The 13408-nt window shown below is 42.2% G+C and overlaps 1 protein-coding gene across 2 annotated transcripts in view; it reads right to left on the bottom strand.

The window, feature by feature from the left end:
- Positions 1-559: 559 nt before the first annotated feature.
- The window catches only part of LOC115577169 (uncharacterized), an 82172-nt gene continuing 69323 nt past the window's right edge, over positions 560-13408 (bottom strand). The window contains exons 1-5 of one of the 2 annotated variants that reach the window (XM_030410053.1): positions 3088-3177; positions 2458-2759; positions 1135-1401; positions 921-1061; positions 560-826 (exon numbers count right to left, since the gene is read on the bottom strand). In XM_030410053.1, coding sequence (XP_030265913.1) covers positions 660-826; positions 921-1061; positions 1135-1401; positions 2458-2746 — 864 coding nt within the window. In that variant the 5' untranslated portion in view covers positions 2747-2759; positions 3088-3177 and the 3' untranslated portion in view covers positions 560-659. Of the gene's footprint in view, positions 827-920; positions 1062-1134; positions 1402-2457; positions 2762-3087; positions 3178-13408 lie in introns of those variants that run through there. The other variant, XM_030410054.1, reaches the window with a different exon arrangement.

Here is a 13408-nt window from a genome sequence, read left to right on the forward strand (position 1 = left end):
ACCTACAAGCACTGACAATAATCAAAGATGACTTTTTAAGGAAGTACACTATGAGAAACAAGTACATGTGTTTATTACCAGATAATGAAAATAAATAACTTAACTTAAAAAATTAACTTGTTTTCAAAGGATAAAAAGGAAATGGCTTCGACCAATGTCCGTTAAGAGCTTCCGTACATAAGTGAGCTGTCTTTTGGGGAAAACCGATGGATATTTTTTCTTTAATTGTGCCAACATTTAATTACCCCGGCTCTAAAGACTCCGCCACCTTTATTGCTTTAATGTGGCCCGCAGAGCGACCACAGGAGTTCAGACTGCTGATAGAAGCTTCTGAGCATCAGGACATAACAGCTTTGAAATATAAGCTGGAGCTCTGCCATTTACTGCTGTGAGAGAAATCAATACATTCTGAAAGTCAATCTTAAAGTTAACTGAAAGAAGGTGTGAAGTGGCCAAATACGGCCTGATGGGAACTGACTTTTTAATTCTAGTTAAGAGTCTGGAGGCGGCGGGGAGCAGATGAGGTGAGGTTGTGAAAAAGTAGCCTTTCCGTCTCCTCTCTGTGTATTTGAAACATAATTTATTCGTGAGTCATTCATACAGGCATTTTTAAAAAAAATATTATAATAAATAAGTCGAGTCCATGAGTGTCAGTCCCGTCACAAACAAGGTAGTTCAGGAGCACTGAGGAGTTCTTGTCCTAACTCTGATTCTCGTAGGGCGAAGAAAGTGACGCCTGAACTGTACGCTGCAGGGATCCTGATGTGTGTTAACTTGGCTCCATCGTCTTCCTCTTCCTCTTCTTGGTGCATCTGTCTCACTTGACCTAACAGGAAGAAAAAACAGGCAGAGACACACTGAGAACATGTGTGCACACCAGATGAAAACTCAGAATATCAATAAAAGATCAACAGACTCACCCTCGACGTCCAGGGCTTTCCACCGCTGCTCGGATAAGCTTGACAGGCTGCAGTCCGGCGTCAGTCGCTGAAGAACGTCTTCTCGACGAATCAGCAGCACCGATTCGCTGCAGAGTCTCTGGTGCAACTCTCGGTCGCTCACTGGAGAGGCAGCAACAAAACATCACACATCGATATATTTTTAGAAAAGAGTTGTATCTATAACGTTACTCACCTACATCTAAAGGATTGGTCATGAAAACAGCATTCGATGCAACACCAAATATGAGCTGGTGGTGCCAGGCGTCAGGCACCTCCTCTCCCTCAGGTACGGCAAGCTGCATGTTCATGGTCGCCACGGGAACGGCGCCTTTTCGGATCCAGCTGGCGAGCCACGGTACCAGCCTGACCAGACGCCGGGGGTGGAGGTGGAAGAAGCGACCTGTCACCTTCCCATGACTGGCCTCTTCTGCTCCTTCAATGAGCTGAGCGTGAGTCGCACCTGAGACAAGTTTTATATGGAGTCATAAAAGTGCCATAAAAAAATAAAAAATCTGAAAAAAGGATTAGAATATAAATGTGGAAATATAAATGAGCTGAGCTGAGTCACACCCAAGATAAGGCCCAAACGGAGTCAGAGATGCCAAACAAAAGGAGAATCTTGTAGAAAAAAAAGAGAATAAATGGAGAAATATAAAGAGAAGAAAGTAAAAGACTAAATGAGTACAAACAAAAGAAAAAGTGAAAATATTAAGGAAAAATTAAGGTCTAAAAAGAAAAAATGGCAAAATTAAAAAGAAAAAATACACATACATAAACAAATAAGTGAATGTAAATTAAAAACACATTTATAATTTTAAAAAATATATCAAGAAAAAATGAACAAAATAATGAATAAAATTAAATGAAAAATATCCAGAAAACGTGAAGTTATTCAACTATAAAAATATATGTTTTTTTTAAATATAAAAATAAATAAACAAAATACAATGACAAAATATAAACAATTATTTTAGTATATTTATTTCGTATATTTCCATTGTTTTAATGTGTTTATTTTATATGTATTCCTTTTTATATTCCCACATTTATTTTCTTATTCTTTTACAAAAGTATTTTTTATTTTTTTTGGCACTGCTAGGACTCCACAGTCAACTATGTGTCCGTCTCCACTCAGGACCTCAAGTGTGTGATGACAGCTTGAGCTAAACGCCTGAAATGACGATGTAAAAAAATTGCAACACAGCTGAAACATTCAATTAAAGTCGCTCCTCTGAGAGCCATTAAACTCTTTGTCTAATTCAAGAGGGTACTTCTGAATTCGTCTGGTTGGCGGTGCAGCCAGCTGTCACTCTGGCAGGAAACAGCACTTATGGGTTGAGACGGTACAGAACCTCATTCAGGAGGGAAGTTATGGTCGCTAAAAGCATCTGTGACACCTGAGGTACCACTTTCTAATCTTAAATATGAACCAATATGAAGTATCATCATCACAGTTTTGTGTTTATATCATAATGTCTGAAATACAATAATCATTTCATGGTAGGAAGATATTTACCAGCTTCACTCCGGGACAGCAGGTAGTCCGGCAGCGGTGACTCGTTCCTCCTCAGGTGTGTCCGGACGCAGCGGTCTGCTTCCTCAGGGGCCACGTCCACGCCGAGGGCCTTCAGCACGTCCACCACAGCTGTGGCCCCGCAGGCTGACGCTCCTATCTGCAGGGTCTGCCTCTCCAGAGCCTCCTGGATGGACCACAGCATGGCTTCCTCTGCTCCTGCCTGCTCCTCCTCCTCCTCCTCATCACCACCACCACCACCTCCATGGAGCTGCTCACACACTGCCTCCATGAGAGAGCCTCACCTGGAAATAAAATAAATCAGATTACATTAAAACTACAGACGTGATATCAAGATAGTGTACCTATGGATGTAAAGTGCATCAGTGGAGTGCTCACATGTGGTGCAGCATTATATTTTAGTACTAAATGCGCTTAATTCCCCACTTTAATGTTTCAAAACAATGCAGCAGGTGCAAACACACAAAGCTAATGTTCACTAGCATTAGCTTAGTAGCATAATAACCCTGCTAAGTGAGAACTCCGCTAGAAACTACACTGTGTTAAACTTAAGAAACACTTAACTAAAGATGCTTATCTGTGTTAACAGAGTTATAACAACTCATTTCTTACCATCTCCCACACTGACAGACAGAAGCTGACGTCGACATCAACTAATATGAAGTGCGCATGCGCACACATTCTTCTTCGCTGTATTTGAAGGTCGCACAGAGAGGCAAAACGGCCGCCAGCGCCCCTGCAGGCCAGATCTATAGAAGGCTGTGGTGACTTAAGAAGCGATAAACTACATAAAATTTAGATTAAAAAGTAATATTTATAATGATATACGTTTAAATTACACAATTAAGAGTTCTGTTTATACATAGACATTCAACATATTGAGGGTAAGACTGTGGGCTATGTGCTTTATTAGGTATTAGCATCAGAATATAGCATTTTTATTTTTATCTAGCATTTCTATGTAATTATAGGGATTAGGATAAATATGTTATATACTGTGTTATGCTGGGATACCTTCCTATGAGGGGTGTTTGTTAAGAATTGTATAAATGTAATAAATATTTAATATTCTTTACTAAATGCAATGTGCAGTAAGTTTTTAATGTAAAGCTGTCACTAATTAATCAAATGTTTTTGTCAATATATTGAAATTACAACCTCAACTTGAATAATGCAATTATATTTTATTTATGTTTACATTTATAAACCACCTCCTAACCATGATACACTTTAGTCTAAATTAAATAAATGTAATTAATGAATGACATTATATATTGTGTCTTTATTTTATGTCTTTATTTCGTCCTTTACTGTCAATCTGATTTTTAAAGCTGCTACGTATTAAATATTTCTCACTTTTTTTCCTTTGCAGGCCTGCCATCAAATTAAATCTCTCTTTCTGTGTTATACAAACATCCTTAAAAAATCATAAAGTAGGCCTGATGAATAAATGTATAAAGATACAGTAGTTTTCTCATCATTGAACTGGAGACATGAATAATTCAGCACAGAGTTACTTTGTTTTCATGCAGCAACAATGAGGTGCAAGTTTACTGTGAGGAACCGCTGAGTCACGGAAGTCTGCTCAGCAACATGACTAATGTATGTTTTCATCCTGATGACCGCTGAACTAACTTTAATTTGTTTCCTCTTTACATGGAGGTTTGTCTCGTCATCTGTATGAATCTTGAAAAAAAACAGTTGAGAAATATTTTTTACTGAATTCATTATCTAGTTAAGCAGGATTTTGGACGCAGACTTTTACTTGTAATAAAGTGTTTTTACTGTATTGGCACTTCTTGGCAAGATCTGAACACGTCTTCCACTGCTGCGTTTCAGGTAATTTAGTGGTCACAGGACTCAGAATGTGACATGAAGAAGAAGAAGATGCCGTGACAGTTTCCCCGTCTGGCCAATAGATGTCAGTGTTGCTACACTCGTCTGCAGCAGGGCGCCCAGCAGCATACTGTACATGTGGGAACACAGCAGATAAGTGGTGTCACCGTGGTTGATGTACGGTGGAAACAGCCCGAGGTGTGCAGTGTGTCGCCGCCGGCCACCTCCTTTCTCGGTGTCGTGCGCGGGTGTCACATTGAGGAGAGGGCATCTGGCTGGAACAAACTGAATTCTTTGGATCTCATGAGCTGTAAAAAGCTTTTTCAGGGCGATCTTTTAACGTGGTATTTCAATTTCACAAGGTTTTTAGTTTTTGCGAGTTCAGAAGTTTAAAGCGAGTCGTCTTACGTAAGTTTGTAGTGAGTTAATATTCGTGGAGCCTCACAAAATGTAAATGTGGACCAGCGCGAATTAAAAACGCCAGACTACGAGCTCCAAATCATCCCAACAGGACTCCCAGCGGACAACAGTTTCCTCCCAATTATTTTTGACATAAATTGTACAAAACAGGCAACATCAGCTCTCCCTGGAAGTACTCGAAGAGCCCCAAATTAGTTGTGCCCCTGCATGCTGCCATCTGGTGGCGGGAAAGCACAAAAAAACAAAGATTAAGAAATTTTGGTGTGTTAAAAAAAAAAGCCTGATTTAAATGCGCCTGACCACCTTGCTTTGATCTCCGCCCTGTGTAACTCTATCCGAACAGGATCCAGGATCAGTCGTCAGCGCGTGTAATCGTGAACTCCAATCCTGGTTGGTATTCGTCTCGCCTCCGCTTCTTTCTCTGAGTTTTTTCCGCGGCTACAGCAGCTGGAAGCACTACAAGCGGAGTGTGATTAAACCTGACTGGGCTCTCTCGAACGTGACCCGGCAGCCGATATGAAGCATGTCAACAAAGAGATGAGGTAGGAGGGGAAAGTCTTCACAAGTCTCAGATGAAAGATAGAAAACGCAGAGGCTGTCTCGGTTTCTCAAAGGCTGCCTTCACCTCGACATCACCTTCTGCCATTTGCAGATGTGGAGGAGCTGAGTTTTCGGAGCGTGAAGTCATCACCAGGCTCGGCTTTCAGTCGTCATTGTTGTCAACAAATCTACAGATCGATACGTTTCTGAGAGGGGATGTGAATAATGTGAATACAGCTGGCCACGAGGGCTGCTTGGATACGTGCGGCGCGTTAATAATAAGCCAAGCGCTCCGATCTGCATACGGGAGTGAAAGCACAAACGCTCCAAATCAATGCTAACGAACGCGTAGCGGGACCGGGGGGAAGAGGTTTTTGACACGACAGTTAAAAAGATATCGAGCCAACACATCATAGCTCAGCAGCTGGCAGCGGTTCAAGACCGCATCACAGAGCGAATACTAAAGACGCTCGGCTCTGATTACAAACACATCTTCACCACCGAAATAAGTGCACTCAATCATCTGCTCCGCAAACGGAGTTGCTTCTGGCATTCCAGCTGAAAAGACTGAAAGAGCGTTTGAGTGTTGCTAATGACAGCCACGAAAACGCTGCAAATCTGAGCCCAGTTGTGTATTGACCTCACAGCAGCAACAGTCTGATCTGAGCACCGCCTCGAGGGAGCTGTAACATCACAGCGCTGTAAACGATGACGCAATCACTACTCATATGATCTGGACTTGACCTGTAACAAGATTGCCTCGCTTTGAAAAACTGGTTTAACTACAAGCATGTGGATATGAATATTTGATCTGAGCATCTTCATCCTCCTCAAGGCTTGTAAGTGAACTCACATGGTCGCCCCTCAGGGACGTTCACATGCCTCACCAGAAAAACGACTGCATAGGTCATCTGTGCAAACAGCTCAGCAGGACTCTTATTCAAGATGTTTTTTAAATGGTGACCTCTAGCGGCTGTAGTAATTAAGATGGGCGCAAAGGAGGAAGTCAGGTCAAGAAGTACAGTAAAAGGGAAAAAACTGTTGCGTCGACTGGGTCTCAGCTAAATTGCTGCTCTTGAACACATCGTAAAAACTACAGTCGAGTCCAGCTAGCTCCCAGATTCTGCACCTGCGTGAGAAGAAATAACTCTCCTTGCCACCAGGTAGTGGGATCTTAGAACCAGAAGACTCACAACTACAGATATACAAATTGCAACGTTCTTTTGACGCTACTTTCCTTAAAAAACACACATCTAACTGAGAATATGACTGATAAAAAGACGAGGGCCAGCTAGTGCCAACAGTGCGGGAAACACCGCAAAAACTAAGGGCACAGACGCTCACAAACAGCCCTGATATTGACATTGACATTGTCTGAAGTCGGGCCCCAAAGATGGAGGAGGCAGGGGTGGTTGGACGAATCAAACCCACACAAGACTTTCTTTGTGGAACCAAACGTTATTTCAACATGTCTAACGTACCTAACTCACGCCAGGTACGTAACGTAACTTCTGACCCCGACCATGTTCCTTACCCGAACCTAGCCCAGTAGCTCGTTGCCTGAACCTGACCAAGCGGCGGCCATTACATAACATTAACCAGATGATGATGAAGGTCGTGTCTGTCAATGGCACTGTCCAACGGTCATATGTGGTTTGGGAGTCATTGTCAATCAGCCTATTCATTAAGTAAATTTTTATAAAAAACATAAATAAACATTCTTTTCGTAACCGCCCTCAGGACCAGTTTGTTTGACACCGGTCTGCATGTCAGGTCTACAGCTCTTCTCAGACATTTCTGTGCATCTTCAAAGAACCATAATTCAAGATTTACTGGCCACATGCCACATTTAGTTTTGGAGCATCCGGCATTTCTGAAGAATGAAATCCGCTGGTGAATGAATATAAAAGCATATATTTATGGGCCCTAAACACGGCATTAATATTCAATGACGCGGTTCTTCCTTCTTTTTGACTTTGTCTGGCAGGAAGTCGTTTTTCTTGTTTGTTTACGCCGTTTCCCCTCCACAGTCTGAGAGACCGGGGGAAGGAAAGCGAAGATTGTCCCTGTACACCATTCAGGGAATGTGCAGATACAGAATAAAGATGAAAAGTGCAGCCACAAAGCATCTGTTACCACATTGATCATAAATGAGCTGCAAATGTGTTTTCAAAGTGCTTGCTAGTCACAAAGAAGTGTTGGCAAAGCAACTTTAAACAAAATTGCATATCCGACTGCTTTTGATGCTTCTGAAACATCTTCAGCGGATACTTGACGTAACTCGGGATCTGCTTCACTGTTGGCAAACGACTGGTTCGGTATATTGTTTCACTTTGTCTCTGATATTCTCATATTCGACTATTCTCCGACTGCTGGTGGAATGTATACAGCTACATGCATTTTCCAATATCTCAGCGTGTCGTAAAGTAACAGCTGGAGGCCCTTTGAAATTGTTTTTCCCTCCATTATACGTTGTCCATATTCCATATACATTTTATTTGGCCATCCTCTGCTCAAAGTGTCAGTGTTATTGTTGGTGATAGCTTCCTGTTAGCCTTCAGGTGATGACTAGTTGCTATGAGCTGCAGAGTTCATAAAGATACGCTGTGTTAAAACAATTATTTGGACAACATTGCAAATTATTAGCTGTTAAAAATGGAGTCAATAATCTAAATATCACTATATGAATTGGCCATATTCTGCAACTTTTGGATTTACTCAATACCAGTTAGTTGTTGGTGTTAGTGTTTACTGTAGCTAGCTGGAATTTTGTGTAGCTAACGTTAGCGGCTTGTCTTACCTGTAAATGTTTCTTTTACTTAGATTTGAGTCCGTGAACGATGACAGTAAGTATCATGATTTCATGCTACACGGTATCCGCTACAAAAGGTGCAATATGCAAGAATCGATGTTATTAAAGATGAATATGTATTGTGTTGCAGACATCTACTGAAATTAGCAGGCAACCAGCTAGCCTTGGTCCATGCTCTTCCAAAATACCGCTCAGAGCTCGCAGTTTTGAACACTAGCTTCATGGCTAACTGAGCTAACAAGCTAAAACACTGATGCATTATGTCTTATGTAAGCATGCTAACCACCACGCTGTAGCTGTAGGGGAGTGTTGGTGCTTACAGCTAGCATGCTAACCTCAGCAAATATCTCTTCAACATAAATGTCGTAACATTGTTATTTCTTTACATTATGTTAGAAATGCACTACATTTCCAACATATTGCTGCTACATATGAATGGAAAACAGCTGCTTTTATATTTGCAACCGAATTATGCAGCACCAGCTCTTGTACTCCCCCAAGCTGGCAGATAATTCCAAGAACTGAAGAAACAACCAGGGGAGGTCCTGGAGTGTGAACGCGACGTCTTAGTTAATCCTGTGATCTTCACCTTGCTGCCACTTACCAGATGTGCAGGAAAATGGGAGAAAACAGTGAATCTGTCGGCTGCATACAGGCCCGTAGTCGTCCCTTTGGAATAATAAGGGAGGTTGAGTCTATTTAAACACTATCTCCGTGACCTCTTGGAGCACAGCAGCTGTGCAGGGATCTACAGGATTAACCGGCGCCTCTCAGGTAAGCTGATTCATAATAAATAGAAGCAACGCTTTGAAAATACCCATAACAGCACATTAGCATTGAAATGAGGTAGCGCTCTTGTCAGGAGGTAGTTCTGGGTCACAGAGACAAACGCTGCATGCTGCCGGAGGGACTTCAGCACACACTTGGCTGTCCCCTCCCTGGCCCGGTACGCCTACACCGCTAATGTCAATAGTGTTAACATCCTGGCTCGTTTGCAGAGGAGCAGCGGATGGATTTCTTTAGAGAGCTGGGAGGCATCCATTTTGGACAGAACTCACCCCGAACCCCGCTTCTTATTACGTGTCACATCCATGGCAGGCTTTTCCACATAGGCTGTAAAGTTTAAGGGTCCTTAAAGCCACGAGGTGGAAGACATTTGTGCCTCACATTCTTCACTTCAACTGGCTGTTAAACATTCCTCGCTGTTAACTTACATTTATACCGGCCATTATAGCGGGCGAGCGCCAAACCTGATCTGACAGGACATTTAGTTTCTGCGGTGAAGGCGTTTTTTTTGTTTTTTGTCACACACATAATGTGAATTTTACAGTCAGGGGTAACATTTAAGTGTCCAAGTCACATAGGAGCAGAATCATGATCTGACGCTGATTAGAAATATGAAGGGAAACATCGCTGGATCAGAGACGCTCAATCGTCAAAAAACTATTTGATCTATTTTATGGTTTATTCAATGCTTCACCCAAGTGAATACTTTATAGCACCAATTGTTCTTTCAGAGGCAAATAGAAGGTTTCTTTCCCCTTTCTGTTCTTTTATTTAGGAGCCTATTATACTGTGTTCAATGAGCTGGAGCACCGCAGAGTCGCCATGCTGGGTGTCAGCCACTTTTTGGTGAAATTTAAAGTCATATTTAATCACTCGAGATAATAATAACTTTAGACATTTAGTGCAGTTGAAATATATGCATTTGGGAGTTTGGAGCCAAAAAAAAAAAAAAAAATCCAACCAGTTAAAGGTGCACTGAAGATTCATTTTTAACTCTCTTTGTTTCCCTGACTGTATAAACTGAATAAACAAACAGACCTTAAAAGGACAGCGCAATGTCATACTTTGTTTATATGTGGCGGACCCTGCCACCTTTCTAGCTTCAAACAGTGTTCTGGGGACCTTATATTACTTACTTCCGTCCGCTGTGTTTCAGCGTAAACTAGTGTGTGCCAAAGTTTTCTCCACGTTGTTGTTCCAACTTGAAGGAAGAAGCATTTATCCGATAATTTCGACAGCACTTAAGCGCACTGTTTTCTTATTCTTTTCACTTGTATTATTCCTTTTGTTGTTGCCAGCCTTTTGCTTTGTGGATAACAGCTTTATTTTATCAAGCTTTCTTCTTTCCCAACTTGCCGCTGTAGTCTCTTTTGTTTGGGTCCTTTTTCTGTAACAGCATAATGGAACACATCCTGTTTCTCTGTTTTCTTGGGTCAGCAGCAGTTTCAAAGATGATTGTTGTTTTGTTTTTTTGACCATATATACATCCCGCTTTTCTGCAAGGACCATCTTTCCAAGGACCAAGTATTACTTTAACATGGACTTCCCATGAACAGGAACTGTAACAGCTTGACAGGAGCGCTGCAACAGCTGCACGACTCGTTCATGAATATAAATCAAATCGTATGCCACTTCCAATTACATCTTTCGAGACCTCCCGCGCCATGTTTTATTACTGTCAAACGCTATGCTATGTATCACATAGACTACACGGATGAAAGCAGTAAGTCTGATCGTGTCATTTGGATGAATGTCTGACGCAACCCGATACGAAGCTGTTGTTCGGGCGTTTTGTGGGTAATCTCGAAAAAATGGTTTGCCGCACATTATCACGTCTGATCAGGATTCAGCTCCCGCCATCGCCTGACAACTGAAGAAACACTCGTCTACGCTAGCTGTGAAATGCTATACATCATCACCTAACTGCAAAAACAAACTGTCCTTGGCAGATAATGTTCCATCGAGTTGCTCGAGCTGGCTGATTTTCCTCTCCGCAAGGCATTCGTCAGGTTTCCCTGACACTGGGACAATTTCTGCTCCTTGCTCATACATCACAGCGGTATAGGGTGATGAGCTCCTTTCTGAAGACGCCAGCCTAAAATAGACGCACCGACTTTCCAAATCGCATGTGTGACATTCACAGAGCGCGCTGGAAAACTTTCCATCTGTTAACTTGTGGCTCCGTTTCAACTCTGACACGGCCGAGCTGAGCCCTCACACACTGATATGGCAGATGTGACTGAAAGGTGCTCTTTAGGTCCAGACACCTGCATCAGACAGCCTCGCATTAGCTCATGATGCCCGCTGTGGTAGCTGTCACTACAGCTGAGCGTCTCCGCAACAGAATGCCATTTTCCCTGCTCCGTTTTTTCCAGACCCTTGCTGCTCGGCCAGCAGTTTAGCTATCAACCCCTGACATTTATCAGCTTCCCTCAGACCCTGGCTCTTCCAAAACACCCTTTCACTATCCAGGAAGAGGTGGTAAAAGTTCAGGGAGGCTTCAAATTCAGGATGATGCACCAGCTGTCTGTTTCATCCACCCTGGCTGCGAGAGTTCGGCAGTGAGAGCAACAGGTACGGGGGCCAGGAGAGCGGCTTGACCAGACATGTTGGCTCTTGCTTGCTTCAGTCTGCTGTGGATCAGAAGTATTACAGCGCTGGATGTTCATGCCTGAAACCAACTTATATCCTCTGATGGCTGATTAAATTACACATTGTTGACGACTCCCTTTACCTCCAAAAAGAGTGATTGTAGCACGAAACACACATCGGTCACTTGCCAGATGGAGGTGATGCCAAAGGTTGCACTCATCCGCTTGTTGTTCCAATATTATTGTCATTGTCGATGAATCAGTTGATTATTTTCTTGATTAATCGAGTTGTTTGGGCTATAAAATGGCAGAAAATGGTGAAAAATTATGCCCTCCAATGTCTGAAACATGTCCAGTGTTTTGTCCAGAATCCAAGGATGTTTAGTTTACTTGATAGGTGCAGCGGTTCCGGTTGGGCTTGGTGGATCATTCGTCTTTGGTCCTCTTCAAGGAAGAGAAGGGTTTTGGGGTTTTATTTTCAGACACAAAGGCTGAACTAACGATTATTTTCATTGAGCGATGAAACCCTTGAAATATTTTTCAATTTATGAAATTGTTTGGTCCATGAGATGGCAGAAAAAAAGATAATAAATGTCCTCATGACATCCAAAGATGTCTCGTTTTCTCCACAACACAAAGATTCAGTTTCCTCTCATAGACTGGTGAAAAACACAACAAAACAAACAGAAAGAATTCACATTAAATGGTCCAATTTATAAGACAATAGATTTTTTGTGTCTTGTTTTTTTTTTGAGTTTGGAATGAGACAAAAACACAACAAGTTAATTACAAATTGGACCTTCAAGAAGCAGGAAACAGAGAATTTTGACCCTTGACTGACGCAAACCAATCAATCAATCAATCAACTATCAAAACAGATTAATTGTTGTAGCTCTAGTTTGGGGTTTGTTATCCGGAAGCACAAGAACTCCCAATTTAATCATATATTGAACATTTTTGTTTCATTTGATTTCTATCTACAAATGAACATCTTTCTGTTTTGAGAAAGAAGCTGCCAAGATAAAGATTGACACCCTACTAGTCTTAGATCAGCAGCCCAGACCTGACCTGGAGACTAACCATCATCCGTCCAGCCACTCTTTACAAGACAAAGACATTTCTGTGTGACAGAGTAGTATGTGGTGATGCTGGGAAATCTCTCATACTATATTTAGTATGTATGATTTTTTTTTCTCCATCATATTTCAGAGACTGCAAATAAATGGAAGCCTGTTTTCAGTCACTCTGCTGTATTGTTGGATCTGGATGATGGATGGAAAAAAGGCTCACATGTGTCTTTTTCAACAGGCGACGACAAACTGACTTCTGTGGGATTTGCTGCCGATGCCACATGTGCCCTCTCTCTGCCCTCTCTTCCCAACCGAGCTCCTCGTCTGACTCTCCAAGAAAGGCAGAAGTGACAAAGATGTCTGCTGTTAGTGGCTGATAAACTCCGAGGACCTCCTTATGTAATCAACATATGAATATGAAACAACTGGGGAATGGAGTTTGGAGGGACCAAAGGCATGTAAATTACAGATATCTTAAAAGAGAATGCCGTACAGAGCATTCCTGCATGTTAAAATCCTCTCTGGTCGCCACTCGCCCCCTTTTGGTAAACATGAAGGGTCGCCTTAGATCTATTTCTCATCATGTCCTCTCGTCTGACTTCCTTGAGGACTGCTTCATATTTTGGAGTGATTGGGCCTTAAAGGAACAGTCTCGCTTATAAGACTCTGTTTATTTGTGTGTGACAGCGGGAGAAGGCGAGAGGGAGATTTTTGAAGGCCCATCTCCCAATCTAGAACCAATTTCTATGCAAATGCTACGACCTGATTTGGAGGGGAGCTGCCATTGTTTGGCGTGGGCAGGCACGCTTGGCTTAAGGTGTCGTAACACTCAGTAGCCAAAGCGGGCCGGCACATATGCTCGTATTTTCTGAACTGAC

The sequence above is a fragment of the Sparus aurata genome, chromosome 24, assembly GCF_900880675.1.
Source record: "Sparus aurata chromosome 24, fSpaAur1.1, whole genome shotgun sequence".
Taxonomy (NCBI): Eukaryota; Metazoa; Chordata; class Actinopteri; order Spariformes; family Sparidae; genus Sparus; species Sparus aurata.